At 46.4% G+C, this 15,311-nt stretch overlaps 1 protein-coding gene across 1 annotated transcript in view; it reads right to left on the bottom strand.

Annotated features, from left to right (window-relative positions):
* COLEC12 (collectin subfamily member 12) overlaps positions 1-14,107 on the bottom strand; it is a 93,766-nt gene extending 79,659 nt beyond the window's left edge. The window contains exons 1-2 of the mRNA NM_001039599.2: positions 13,945-14,107; positions 2,347-2,397 (exon numbers count right to left, since the gene is read on the bottom strand). Of these exons, the coding sequence (NP_001034688.2) occupies positions 2,347-2,397; positions 13,945-13,951 (58 nt within the window). The 5' untranslated portion in view covers positions 13,952-14,107. The remainder of the gene's footprint in view (positions 1-2,346; positions 2,398-13,944) is intronic.
* Between the last annotated feature and the right edge of the window lie 1,204 nt (positions 14,108-15,311).

The raw sequence follows: 15,311 nt of genomic DNA, 5'->3' as shown, positions 1-15,311 counted from the left end.
TGAGCCAAGTGCTGACCAACATGTGTTCCCAGCTGCCAGCAGTGATTCATCGCAAAACGTGTTCTTTATGAAGCAGTTGTGGTTTAGCCATCTCCCTTTTGGAGCACATTTTGCTCCAAACAAGGCTTCCTCTTTCCAAAACATGGAGCCGAAGGCACCTGAGTCATGGTCCTTCTACCCTGTGTCATGTTAACAGAGCACACAGGGACTACTCTGGTCACAAAATATTCACACAGCTGTTCTTACACAATGACTCCTGAACCAACCAACCAACTGCTGCTGTTATTGCTGCCTGCTTCAGCAGCTGTACACAAGAAGTGCTGATTTCCACAGCACCAGCCTGCAGACAGGATAGGCCTCCTTCCAAAATGCCCTTTTATCAAGGGCTTGTATAACAAAGGTTGGTTCTTGCCTTGGACTTCTCTAATCATGGTATCATAGAACCATAGAATCATAGAATCAGGTAGGTGGGAAAAGACCTTCAAGCTCATCAAGCCCAACTGTCAATCTGACCTACTGAGTCCCATCATTGAACCACGTCCCTTATATCAGTGTAAAATCTCACAGTGACGTGAAAGGAGTATTTCATTCTTTCTCTTTACTACCAATAATAATAGTAATCTTATTTTCTTCTTTATCTTTATATCCTTAATAGGATTTCATTATCCAAATGCTCACAATTTAACCTGCTACTATCAGGGATGCAAGGCCAAGAAGGAATACAAGCTGGGACAACAAGCATAACATTTCCTATGGGTCCTGAACTACTTGGCTGTATTTTTGCACCTGTAGTGCTTCACTGGAAGTACCAATCTGGCTGGCCAGTGGATTTGGGTTTTCAAAAGATGCTCATCACTTTCCTGAATGGAGGAGCCAATGCTTCTGAAGATTGCGACGTTGCTCAGAGGCTTCCGGGAGATGCTGCGATCACTGTAGAAATGGGAACACATTAAGGCAGTCTTTCTGAAGAAGGGGAAACAGCCTTGTGGGATGGTGGTGCCCTGCAGGGACCTCTGCAAGTGTTGACATCCTTCTCCTGCCCCTGCCACTCTGCTTACCTTCTCTTCCCCTCCACCCTGACAAACACAACACAAGCACAGGCACTCCTGGAAACATGCAGAACAGTTAAAATTTCTTCCCAGTTCTTGAGATTTTCTCATTTTTATTTTTTTGCTATTCCAGGGCCCAGTCCAGAGGAAGAAAACAAAAAGCAGAAAAAACCTATGTGCAGCCTTATGGAAGGACTTTCCAAGCCACAGATGCTGGCTCTGTGGTTGGCTGACCTACCCAAAATAAAGCTCAGCAGCAGGGAGCAGTGCAGCAGTTCAGGGGGTGGAAGAGGTCATGCGAATGTGATCCCACCTTCCAGCCACTGTGTCTCCTACTGCCACAAGCGTGCCTGCCTCCCCCTGCTTCTTTTGGGGTGAATTGTTCACATTTTTCTTTTTTCTTTTTTTTTTTCTTTTTCATTCCTATCCATTCGCCAGATGGAGTTGTTGAAAATGATTCTTGTTCCAGCCTCGAGGGCTGCTGACCCCGTTCAGAGATGCACAGCACTACTTCCTTCACATGACAAGGCCACTTTCAGTGAACCACCATCAAAAAAAGAAAAGAAAGTGACCAATATGGTTTTAAGAATTTATCTGTTTGGAATTCTTAGCTTAAGTTGTGGTTTATAAAAGAGTACATTGCAATGTAATAAGTAAAACCTTTGGGTTCATTCAAGAGAAAATAGAAGCAAGAGCTTCCCTATGTATACAGAAGCACAAGAACACACTCAAGTCTCAAACACTGCGCAGGAGAGTTTAACCAGGTTTTGAAGCTATCACCACATCCCAGATCAGGAGAAGATAAAGCTGTGGTAAGTGATTTTGGTCAGCAGGACTACTTTTTGACATCAGAACACAATCATCTCATAAGCCTTTGCTCTTTTTTTAGAGAGGAGCTCACAGAACTGCTCTTGGCTCAGCCATTCTGACTTTGGAGAGCATGAACGTGGTCCCATATGACCACAACTGACCATATTGTGCATCATTTAGGGTCTATGAAGAGCACAGCAGGGGCAGAAGAAGTTTCAGGGGCATGGACTCTTCTCTATATCTGGCACACTCATGTATTGAAGTGTGGGCTTGGTTTTTATAACACAGCTTCATGCAAGGATCCAGTAATTAAGTAGATGACTTCTCATCACACCTACTGCTGGTCAGACATTAGACTGAATGGGTTGATGGAACTGTACCTACATGTTTTCATGCTGCCAGGCCAGTAAAGGAGGCTTTAATAGCAGCTGCTTCTCTTAAGCTAAGTGCTCAGCAACAGAGAGGTGAAAGACCTGCTGCCACTTACCAAACCTCTTGTAGCCAAAGGACTGCACCTCCTCCTCTTCTGCAAAATCGTCTGGAGACAGAAAGAAAGACACAGCACCATGTTACTACTACCAGTGGAAAAATACAAGAAAAAATTGTTACAGGTGCATTAGCTTTCCCCAAAGATCTGATAAACAATGGGACAGAGAACTGACAAAGACAAACAGATGACAAAAAACATTTCAGCTCTTTTGTTCTCATCTTCAGCCAGCAAGCAGCAAAATGCTAGTAATCACAAATCTATTTTGTCAGAAGCTTAATTTTTTTCTACTTCCTTCCAGCAACAATTACTCAAAGGAAAATGCTGGCATCAGCAGAAAAAATGCACTCACTACTTTTTTCTTTTTTTTTTTCAGTCTCTTGCTACCAGCCCAACCCTTCCTTCTGCTGAAACGGGGTAAGGAAAGAGCCCTGCATGCTGTTGGAACCAGATTTTACCCAGACTCCCAGGCTCCCAGGAAGAGCAGTAGAGCCCCACTGCCCAACTCCTGCTTCCTGATTTCTAGAAGGAAATAGAGGAGATTCATTTCCTCTTCTGTACACATCATTTCATATACTGGGCCCTTTTAAATCAGCACCTAGAGCATCATTTCCCAAGAGCTGCCAGCCTACCATGCAGAAAACTCCAGCATGGGACAGCAGCCCCTATCCTCCAAAATATGCCTGCTCTTAAGCTTTTGCTTGCATTGCAGTAGAGGCAAGGCAGAAGTCTGCATCACATTGAGCACAGCTGCTGCACCCTGTGGAGCTTCTGCTTGCTGAGCCCTCACACCACCCTCGCAGCATTGGGTGCCAAGAAAGATGTCTCACTTGCAAATGTCCCATCCAGATCCTCCCCCAGCACAAGGACAGAAAGAAACAGAAGAACAGAGGCCAGCCAAGGAATCCACCAGAATGGAACATCTAATGAGCTGCAGTGAAAAAGCAGGTTCTGAACAGATAAGCACACATGATGGGAGTGAGTCTGGGCTTGGGTAGCCCTTTGGTGTCCACAGCCTTATTGTGCATGAACAAGCTGCTGGCATCGTGAGACTGGGCTGGTGCTGCAGCTGACATGGGACACAGCATAGCCACGGGAGGATGGACTCAAAAGTGAAGGAAACATATGGTCCTCATCCAGGCTAGCAAAGTCTAAATTGTTTGCAGGAATAAATCTCACCCTCACCTTCTGACTTGCCACATGCTGAGGTCTGAGGAAGATGCTGCCTGATGCAGCATGGAAGTTCCTGAAATGCATCATGTTTAAAGCTCTTCACCCTTTGCTCACACAGCACTTTTGACAAAACAGCTCAAAACTCATATTCTTCACCAGGTATTGTTCATTTTGCTCACTGCCAGAGGTGCTCCTGTCTATCTTCACCCTTGTTTCAGTTGTGTATTTAAGAAATGCAAGAACCGTGGACACTCCTCAGGCAAAACAAACACATCCTGATTTTGAAGGCAGCAAGAATCCTCTAACGAAGAACACCTCACTATTGTACCAGATATTACCTGAAGACAATGTCACCTGACAAAACACGACAAATGCTAATAAACCAAGTGACCACAAAGAGTCAACTGCCAAGCCTCTCTTCCCAGCAGTAAATTACTCCAGAAAAGTCTTCCCCTCTTGCACAAAAGATAAAAGCTGCACAGAGAAGTTATCAGTGCCAGAGCCCTCAGCTTCCTGCCTTCTCTTGCTAACACAATCGCCTCCTGTTTCTTGGGAGCGTAACCTGCCTTATCTGACCCATATCTGCCTTGTGCAACCAGGCCGTGCTGAAGTCCTGTGGCCTAATCCTGCACCACATCTCCAAGGCCCATGCACCTCCACCCCAGGGCCCCTCTAATGCCAAGGGCTGTGCCTTCTCTCTGTCCACCATCTCAGGCCCTCACATCCCTTCACTGCTGCCATCAAGGGCCCTCCAACTCTGAAGGGCATTTCACAGAATCAGAGAATCACAGAATGGCCTGGGTTGGAAGGGACCTCAAGGATCATGAATCTCCAACTCCCTTCCCCCCCCCCCACCACAGGCAGGGCCACCAATGTCCACATTTAATACTAGACTAGGCCAAAAGCCTTCCTCTATTCTTGTCAGTGGCTGAAGGGAGAAGTCAGCCATTTGGTTTTTCACATGTAGGTCAACCGCTATGACTTCTGGCAAGGCATTCGTCATCCTGCTTATGTTTCTCTGGACTCCTTTGTATTTTCCATGCATATATATATATATATATGGATGTGTACGTATATGTATACACACATACTTTTAAATATTTTCAACATTACATGCTTGCTAGGGATCATTTTTTCCAAACAAATCTCATTTTGAAGAGCAATAGTGGCATGTGAAATGAAATGGGGATGGGCTAGGCCAGTTTTGTTAGCAAGTGAGCTGGCCTCCTGTTTCTAAAATCTAAAACATCAGATAAGACTGATTTTAATCCCAAGGGCTTGTCTAGCATCAGGCAACAAAGTTGTTTAGGGGAAGTCTGTTAGAATTACTTAATAGACTAAGCTCAGAGGTCTTTCAGTCACAACCGTCATTAGGCCCTTTGCCCAAATTATACATTGCAAATGCAATGCTTACAAATTTCAAATATAATACAAATAATCTTCGATAATATTAACTGCAGTGTAACAAGTTTAAGGGAAATAAAGATGGGAGGCAGAAATGAATAAAATGAGATCAGATTAAATCTGCAGAAATTAGCAGCGCTGCATTCTTTGGAAAAAAAGAGACTAGGAGGTGTTGAGAGTTTTAGGGGTTCCTCATGAGAAACCTATGTTTGAAATATTAAAAATAAAGATGGGAAACAAGCCCATAAATGTGAGTCCTGAGGCAAAACCATTTGCCCCAGCCTGCTCCTCACAGCACTGTGCTGACAAGCTGGCAAACACTCAGCTCTCTGACACAAGTTCCATTGCTGAACACCTTCCCGATTCATAGAAGGTGTACAAAAATCTCAAAGCTCTGTGATATCTTTGAACTGGGGAAACACAGGACAACCCAATTTTTCATTGAAAAGCGAATGTGTAGATTTCTCAGAGAAAACGTGATCTGTGATGAATTACAAAGGTTAAAAAAATACACACCAATTAGGAAAGTAAATAGTAAGAAAACCTCCAGGATGTTTTTATGCTTCATGGTTTTAAAGACAGTAACAAAAATAAGAGTGGAAGAAATATATGAATTTTGAGCATCTGTGGCTAACGCTAAGAAAAAAAATGACATGATTTTTTATATCAGTGCTGTCCATACAGTTGAATGCAGCTGCAACTGCTATAGGACAGGTTTGTTTGATGTTGTGAAAGCTCTAAGTTTGAAATATTTTACTTCAGTTTAAATTCAGACCTTGGTTTCAAAGACAACTGGAATGAATGCAATATTTCTGCTACATAGGTGTATACTTATATGTAGCAAAGGAGTATTTTCCTAGGTGCACAATGCAAAGACCGCACTCCTCCTTGCAGCACATAACAAAGCAGAATCCATTTTTACATCCTGGGCAGAAGAATTTATTCCTTAGTGCTGAAAAGATACCCATAGTTTAGTTATAGACTGCTCTACAGGGCTGTCAGCTGAAAGAGATAATCTAGAATTAGAAAGACAAAGAAAAAAAAACTGGTTAAAAAGCCATTTCTTATTCCACTGACTTCTACTGAGCCCTGGCAGATGGACGGTCTGTTAGTAAAAGTGAACTCTGGGCAAAACACACGAACAACCAACTCTATTTAACTGCATAGGAGAAGGACCACTGGAGACTTGTTAAATCAGGCTTACAAGAGTCCCCTTGGAGGCCAACAACAGATCAGCACTCAGAGCTCACAGCAAACTGTTGAAAATAAGTGGCTATCTGTAGCTTAGCAGGAGTACATCAAATATTTTAAGTAGTTAGCACAAAGCAAAAGCTCTGATCCAAAAACAAGGCTTTGTGATATTTTGGCAATATAACCACCCCACTGAGTAGAAATGCCAAATTCTGCTTGCCTTCCAGTTATAAATTATTACTGCAACACTTCTAATAAATACAGTTGTAGAGTTAAATAAGTTACAGTACAATGCTTCAAGGGAGTGGAAGGTGGTTCAACTGGGGATTATCACAGTGAACAGAGGGAATTAATTTAATCTAAAACAAATTGGGTTCTTGTTTGATTAATTTGCTAGAGGCAAAGCAAAAATATGTTGAGAAGAACCATGTAATTTCTGGTTCTTGTTCTTAAATCTTAAGTAAATGAATCATGGGCCACTTTGGAGTCTGTACTGAGGTCAAGTAAGAGAGAGCTGGCCTAGAGCTGACAAGGATGCTAAATCTGCCCTCAGACTACACAGGACATACAGCTACACCACACCACTTGGTCCTTTCCCTGGAACAGGACCGGATCTGAGATGTCTTTGGTGCAGTGCGGTGTTAGGGCGATTGTTTCCATTTTATCCCTTTCCTTTAATGGGTACCATTGTTGGCATATGGGAGGTGTATCAGAAAGCTACTAATGCACGTGTCCAACTATCATCTTTCAACAGTACACCCTACTTGTTCATTTCAGTATAATGAGCTAACGAAGCAAAGTAGACCTCATAACCATAAAGATGCTGGGTCATATGCTGGCTACAGACATGTAGTACCCAATCATTCCTAGTAATTTTCCACATGGGAAACGTGGGTTTAAAAAGTAATCTTTGTTTAAAGTCTTCAATTAAGGAAAGGCACAAATGATCTGCACAAAATTTCAAACTCTGTGGAAATACAGTTCAGGAGAGAAGGAGGCATCTGGGCTGAAAATCATCATGCCAAGTTTCACCTCCGATTTTAGGTACTAATTTATAGCTCCCTGAAAACTGGATTTACAGCACATTAGAATTTACCCCTAAGTACCACACTGGGAACTTGGGACTCTAGCAGTAATTTGCAGCAACAATGACATCCAGTATAAGAGTTTCCTTTAAAATAAATCTCCACATAATATGCATTCTCCAAGAGCTTTAATCGTTAAGGCCCTGCATTTCCCACCAGTTTAATGGGACTTGTATGGTTGTATCTCAGTGCTACTCTGTGAAATTCATTATATATCAGCTGATCTGAAAATAATGCCTCCTGTTTTTTTTTTTTTTTTCCAGGAAAACAACAACAGATACAAAGAGCACAATAACACTACTCGATAGAGCAAATTCTCTCCTAACATAATTTTTTAACAATCACCACTACTGGCTCTGCATTTTTGCCAGCTATGAACAAGAGCCTGTATGCTGTGCTCATAACAATATGTACCAGCAGTGGTGATCCACTGTTTCTCAGCTGCTGAAACCTACCAACCATCACCTCACTGTGCTCACATCCACTGGCTGGACTCCATGAACGTTCGGCAAGCATCAATGAATGTCAATAGATGCCATTTTTCTGCATGGAGGAACTCAGTGACACACCTTTGCCTCATATGCATTTCCATGTCAGACATCATTCTGCCAGACTGCCCCTCTGCTGCCATCTGTCACACGGCAACAACACGTAATGGGATACTGGTGGGAAGGTTCAACCTCTACTGCTATACCACCAGCATCTGCCTCTGACATTGTGGGACAACATCACGAGATAGGAGGCACTGCTTTTGAAACAGCCCTCATAATATTACCAAGAATACATTTCATAATTATTTTTTAATCATTTGGAAAGACACTGTGCCCATTAGTCAAAAGTTCTGGTAATCCTCTCATGAGCCCATAAATCAGCATTGATGCAGATGGGCGCCTCTGGGAGGAACCATCCGCGGTGTCCCAAGGCTGCCCTCTCCACATCAGCCCTCTCTCCAAAAGACAAAACTTGTCCACTTGTGAGGTTTCTGTAATATTAACAACTGTTCAGACAGAAGAGTGAGCACCAATATCTTTCTCATCTCAGATTACAAAAGCTTTCTGAGGAGTGATCAGATTTATATGTGTTTCTGGTCACTATTAAGAGGGTCTACTTTCAAAGTGCTGACCTAGTGGTGAAACTGAGCCAGCAGAAGCATAGTGAGCAGCTGCAGCCTTCAGATGTTGATGACTTCATCAGTCTAATTGGTTTCCACTGATTTCCATGGCTGTTACTCTGGACAGTGTCCTGCTTGCGCTAACTGCTTGACCCCTCTGTCTTCACAGATGCTTCATTTCACTTTCCTTCCCCTGACTTTCTCCACTCATTTTTTCCATACAGATCTTTTTCATATCCAGGTCTTTCTCGTTGCTTCTGTTTTGACAAGTCTTCCTCATAAGAACCCACCCCATGCTGAAAACCCTTCCCTACTGACACAGTCCCAAGCCAGCATGTCTCTGTGGCAGGGTCTGAGTGCAGCTTTTCCACCCAGTCCTTTGCCTCATCACTATGAGCTCTAGGAAAAAGTCCACCTCCTCACATTCCCCAGCACCCTTTGGTGTGTTGTCTTAGCCTAGATCCAGGCAGAAATTGAGGCTTCTCCCTATCCCTGTCCTTCACAACCAGGAATTGGTCTGCTTTCAGTATCACAAGAAAGCAAGAGGCAAAGTCCCACGTCATTGATTCTCTCTTGAGATTTATAATCCAAGAGCACAACTGTGTCTCCCATCAGTTAACACATGTATAAAACATAGCCCAAAAAAGGGTCATGACAGATGGGTTTTCAGTGCTATGGTCCTGGTCTACAGCCCAACTACTACAGCCCAAAATGGAGAGAATGCACAAAAAAGAGACAGAAGATTAAAAAGCTCCAGTTTTGTATTTAGGGATGAAACAATGAGAGCAGACAGTGCTGTTTCTTGAGCAAAACCTGAGCAGCCCTTGAGTGCCTTAGAGCAAGGCTGCAGCGCTGGGGCCAGCACCAGCTGCACAGTGCAAAGGGTCGACCTTAGAAGTTAAAGGTTTAAATCATATCATATTTCAGCGTAATGATTTAAGGGCAAACAGATCTGTTCTCATTAGGGCGCTGAAAAATCTTGCCTCTCTGTCCGCATGTTAGAGGAGGCAATTAACAACAGCATTAAACAGCGCAGCATTCCTGAACACCACGCTCCTATACTGCCTCCCATAAGTCATCCACTTTGTTTCCTAGCGACGTCCCAGTCTTCACCTCAAATTTATGCACCAAAAGGGATTGTAACTTTAGGTGGAAGCAGTCGGACTCCAAATACAATTCATCTTGCCCTGATCCCTTGCTTGCACAGACCACACTCGCACTGTTAGGAGGATCATGTTCACCTTCAGTGCCTGCTAAAAGGTGTCTTTATTTTGCTTTCCACTGGGGATATCTCTGTTTTGACACAAGAGAACCTCAGGATAAGAAATGTTTTGTGCAGCTGGAGATAACTGGGCACACATCCTTCGCAGTGCTGAACTGCCTTCATCCTTGACATTTCTTGCACTCTCTTTCTTTGACTCTGGCTTAGCTCTGCCAGCTCGTACCAGCTGTACCCTTGCGCAAGACCATGTTTCCTCCCCTCCATGCCAACCAAGCCAGCAGAGGTGTTTGGACCTGTGAGTACAATGGCCTTTGAGCACGGATCTCAACGAAGCATTAAGTGATTGTGACAAAAAAGGGCTCTGTTCAGCTCTCAGCTGTAGCGAAACGCATGCAGAATAAATTCCTGTTCTCCAAAGCAGCAGAAGGAAGAGCCTTCCGCACACAGCCCAATTTGTTCTTCTTGGTCCCGTGTGGCCGGGAAAAGCAGAATATTCAAAGTCAAGATACACAGTTACGACTTCTTATCAAAAATAACCTCACACCGTAGCTTACTTGCTACTTCTGCTCCATAGCCACACCTGCAGAGTAATAGCTCTATCTGTGCAATAACAGATTTCCCTCTTATTTTCACAGCTCCTAAAACTCTGCTTTCTTTCCTGTCTGGTGTTAAGGAGAATATCCTTTGACACACGCATGCATGATCATCCCTCTCATACATATGTTTAAAATCCCCCATTGCTACCAGCCAGTCTGGGTTACACCGGCTGTGGAGTAGCACTGCCTGGGATTTGCTCTGCGTTGTATCACACATTTATTGTAGCCGCTCATGCCTTTGAACTTCTGCGGTAGGGTCCTGTGACATGTCCAACACACACCACTCCAAGCTTTGCATATGTTTCATGTTTATGTCACTATATTCATATGAGCTGTGCTGTAACTGCACTGAGTGAAGGTTACTGGATCGCTCCGCTCCCCATCCTTGGTTTTCAGATGCTGTCTGGCTCCAGCAAAACGCTTTGGGCTGGGTTGTTTGAAACATGCACTTTGCTGTTTCTATCCTGGGAAGGCCTTTTTGCAAACAGCCACTCATCTGATTTTGTGCATAGGAAGATTACAGAGCGAGAGAGAGACGCTTCTCCACCATTAGCAAACTCGCTTTCTTCTATAAACACATCAGTAGCATCAAAACGGTTCAAGGGAAAGACAAAATCTGCCAAGGAGGTGGACACCATATAAACAGACCATTTATTTCAAGGCTTTTCATGAGAGAGCAACTGAACGGTGCATGGACATTCAGGTTTTGAAGGTGGAAGCTTCACCTGCAGATTGCATCTGGGCTCTAAGTTAAAACGCAGAGGGGATTGTTGTTGTTGTTGTTATTGTTGTTATTATTATACGAGAGGCACTGCACAGGATAGGGCACTCTTCCAGATGCTCCCTCCTGTTACAGCACAACCGACTTTTCGTCTGCCATGAGCACCGTTCTCCAAGCAGCACAGCCGGCAGGGTGGGAGGAAGGGATCAGAGCAGGAGGATCCATGGAAGGATCCAGAGCTCCTCTGCCGTCCCAGAGCCACCATCCCACAGAACCACCTGGGCTGCAGCAGTGCCTGATCTGGGGCATCAGTGATGGGTCACTGTCCATACAAAAGCCGTGTTTCGAATGGCAAAACCACAGCAGCCACAACTGGACCAGTTACAGATATGGCTTAAAATGACCATTACAAAAGGTATCTCAGATGATATATAGAAAAGTTTTAACGTGCTCCTCTCCCTTCGCTTAGGTCGATGTTTTTGACCATGTGGTGTTGACTGTGGGAAGCTGTTTCCATTTGTTTCCCAGGCAACAAACAATGTCTCATTCCCCAATACATAACTACAACTTAGAAGAAAACTTGTCGTTCGATACAAATACATGTAACCGTGAACCAGCTGAGTCCCTTTAAACATCACATGAATTATTACTTAAAAGTATCGCAAAGCTTGTGAGCTCGGTGTAGTTTGCTGCAAATCCAACTGCAAGCACATCAAATGTAAACTTCCATTTATTTTAGTGATTTAAAGCGCAGCACGTTACAAACACCAGCAGTGGAAAATATAATTTATTCCGTACAGATACTCAGTGATGTAATTATTTAGATATTCCTCCGTCCTCCAGAGAGGGTAGATGCAGAGACAGCTGCAATCAACAGATCGTTTTGCTATTGAGAGAAATGTGTCACTGCACCCACTCCTCCACTTAGCACCCCCATCAAGTCTAAAGAGGAATTGTGACAAAACAAATATGCACCAGGAAAAGAAGACGCAGAGTCAAAGTTTGCTTTGGCTCTGCAGCTTCCATGACACAGGCAATGGCACTTGATGATAGGTTGGAAGACTATTATGGTTATTAGCGCCGTCATTTAGGAGTTCATTGCGTGTTTCAGAACTGATTTCTGGGGGAGGTAGAAATGACGTGGCTGTGATTGCTCTTGGGGAAGGTGATGGCAGGGGCTGGCAAGCAGAACAGAGCATCCCCCCTGCCAGGCTGTGAGCACAGTAAGTGCTCATGGCCCTCCAAGCGCCACTTCTCCACTCAGCAAAGCACAGCACTGCAGGCAGAGTGGAAGGAGGCAGAAATAGAATCAGAGACCCATAGAATGGCTTGGGACAAAAGGGACCCCAATGATCACCTAGTTCCAGCCTCCCTCATGTCTTGTACCCACCTACTGCTACAGCAAAGCACCTGCTGGCTTCGGTAGGCTCAGTGCCCGGTTCCAGGTGCCATGCAGCACAGCACGTGGCTGCCCCAATGTGTTACTGCTGTGCTCTGCCCTCGGCATCCCACCTGCTCTGCACAACAGCCCAGCTCCAGTCCCAGCGCAAGGCAACAGTGGTAACACCCATGGCTTGACGTTACTGGGCTCCCATTGCTTTGGTTTGTTCCTGCCATGACACTTATGCCCATAGTGACAAGCCGATGACAAAGCTTTTGGCACGAGTAGCCTATAAATACACTATAAATATATTATTTTTAATGCATTGCAGGGTCTCGTGGGGGGATTATGTCACAACTCCAGCAGTAACTCAAATAGTGTGGGTGGGCTTGTGGAGCCATAGAACAGAATAGACGTCTTTTTTTGTTGTTGTTCATAGAATGGTTTGGGTTGAAAGGGACATTTAAGATCACCTGGTTCCAACCCCCTGCTGTAGGCAGGGACACCTCCCTGTAGACCAGGTTGCTCACAGCCCCATCCATCCTGGCCTTGAATGCTTCCAGGGAGGGGGCATCCACAGCCTCTCTGGGCAACCTGTTCCAGTGTCTCACCGCCCTCACAGTAAAGAATTTCTTCCTAATATCTACTCTAAATCTTCCTCTTCCAGTTTAAAGCCATTTCCCCTCTACATGCCCCTATAAAAAGTCCCTCCCCAGCTTTCCTAGAGGCTCCCTTCAGGTACTGGAACCAGAACCAGAACCCCCCAAAGCCTTTCTTTCCTTCAGGCAAAGCAACTCAACATCGCACCACTCGGTGTCCCCGGCCCTGGAAACTCCATGTCAGTGTCGCGGTGTTTACCGGCATCTGGCATCAGCCCCTGCAATCCAAGCACAGCCACGCCGCTGCCCAAAAGCAATTTACATGTGTGCTTTTTCCCTTCCACCCTTCAAGTGTATTTTTGTCTCTGAAGGAAACCGAGACCCAACCCTTGCAAACTCCCAATTCTTCCTACGCTTTCCATAACGTCCTCTGATGTTGTGACTGCTCCCTGGTGTGTATGGGCTCTGCCTCTCACTGCAAGGCTATCCATTTCCTAAACAGAGGCTTTCTTGCGGCCCCCCGACATATCTCACATCGATTTGGCAATCTGCTTATGTGACTTTGAAAGGGCATTATCTCAGTCACGGCTTGTTGGGACGGGGTCAGCCGGCAGAAGGGGAGAGTTCCACCCAAGGAGAGAGGGAGAGAGAAAAACGAGAGGAGAAGAAACGAAGTTTCAGCTTTAACAGATGCAAAGCAAAGCCCAAATATTTTCCAGTCGGTGGATGTCGAGGAGCAATATGCCAGATACATTTCACAAGCCAGCTAAACCTCCGCTGGCACCTAATCACTGCCAGATGTTTAGAAGCAACACCGCGAAGCATCGCACGGCGCCTGGCAGGGGATAAACAAACCGCTGGGGGAGAACTCCAAGTCTCGTCCGCGGGACAGCGGAGACGGGGACGGGGGGAACGCAGAGTGGGTGCGGAGAGCCGGCGCGACGGGACGGCGCGGGGGGACGGCAGGATTCGCCCCTGCGCTGCCGCGCTGCCCCGCGCGGAGCCGGGGATGCGCCCCGCCCGCCCCGCGCTCCCCCACGCTGCGCTGCCCCGCGCCGCCCTGCCCGCCGCCGGTGCCCGCTGCACGTGTGCGCTCGCTCCGCTGCCGTCCCTACCTTTCATCTTGGCGCCGGGGCGGCTCGCATAGGACGCACGGGGCGCGGCGGGGGCTGGCTGCCTACTGTCGGGCCATGCCGGGGGCCGGCCGCGCCCTGCCCGCTGCCGCTGCCCCTGCCGCTGCCGCTGCCGCCCGCCGCGGCTCCTCTCGCCGCCAGCACCGAGCGGCCCGGCCCGGCCCCGCCGAGCAGCGGCCCGGCCCCGCCTCCCTCCCTCCGCCCCGGGGAAGGGGCCGCGGCCGGGGCCGGGCCGTGGGGGCGGGCTCGGGGCCCCGCCTGAGGCTGGGATGGCGGCGGGACGGGATGGGGCTCGCTCGTCGCCCGTCGGTGATGAGCAGGCATCCCGGATGGGATGCGGTGTCCCTCCTTGACCTCCCTGCGCGTTTTGGCCTCCTAAGTGCCCGAATGCCTCGTTGGTACCGAAGTGAGAAATCCCGAACCGCGGGTGCGTACCCATCAGGTGGGACGTGCGGCGCTCAGCCTCAAACCATCCTACTGGATTCAAAGGGATCCCGCTCAGTGCGTGGCCTGAAGAATATGTGTAAATATTTGTGGGATTAGGGATGTACAGGCTGGTTGTCTTTTATTTCTCTCCTTCTGGATGTTGCCAGGAATAATGCAGCATTTCCAGGCTCCCGTTTTCTTGAAAGGCGCACAAAGATTTGCTGCAAACCTGCCCTTACTTTGGCAATTGAAGGTGGCAATACAGGTTTGTGATCCCGCTCTAATCCGTAACATCAGTGCTGATGAAGGAGAGCTCATGCACCGTATGCCACTTCATTCTTGGGATGAGCAAAGCAGTGCAGGCTCCAGAGAGGCTTTCCCACTGCAGAAAGGAGACGTGCGTGATTTGGCCTCTGCAGTGCAGCTGGAGGTATCCCATCCTGCTGCATGGGGCAATGCTGAAAGAAGGGATGGTGCTATACGGTCTTTTCAGCCATTTAGTGGCTCTGATGGGATCACAGCATCCCAGCAGAGTAGTAGTGCGATATCACGGCATTGGTTTAACACCAGGTCAAAAAGTACTATAAACCTATCGGGTAGGGTCTCTCCTGAGCAAGGAATGGGGGAGTATATTCATCAAATGTAACCAGCGCAGAACAAAAATTAAAGCCAGGATTTAGAAATCTGAATTCCTTCGTTTCTTTCTGATTGGGTTAGCAACCTCTTGAGCAAGTTTTTCACTACTCATTCTCTTCCAGCTCACTACCACCAAAGATGCCTGCACACCAGCTGCAGGAGCCATTTGCTACTTTAAAGCAGGGCTCAGGTATCAAAGAGACATGACTCGGCTTTTCATTGACACTCCAGCAGTTGACTGGAATATCCGTTTTTGGTGCAAGCCATGAATAAAACTACTAAATCTG

This window comes from Gallus gallus, chromosome 2 (genome assembly GCF_016699485.2).
Source record: "Gallus gallus isolate bGalGal1 chromosome 2, bGalGal1.mat.broiler.GRCg7b, whole genome shotgun sequence".
Taxonomy (NCBI): Eukaryota; Metazoa; Chordata; class Aves; order Galliformes; family Phasianidae; genus Gallus; species Gallus gallus.
This window is presented reverse-complemented; position numbering and strand designations above follow the sequence as displayed.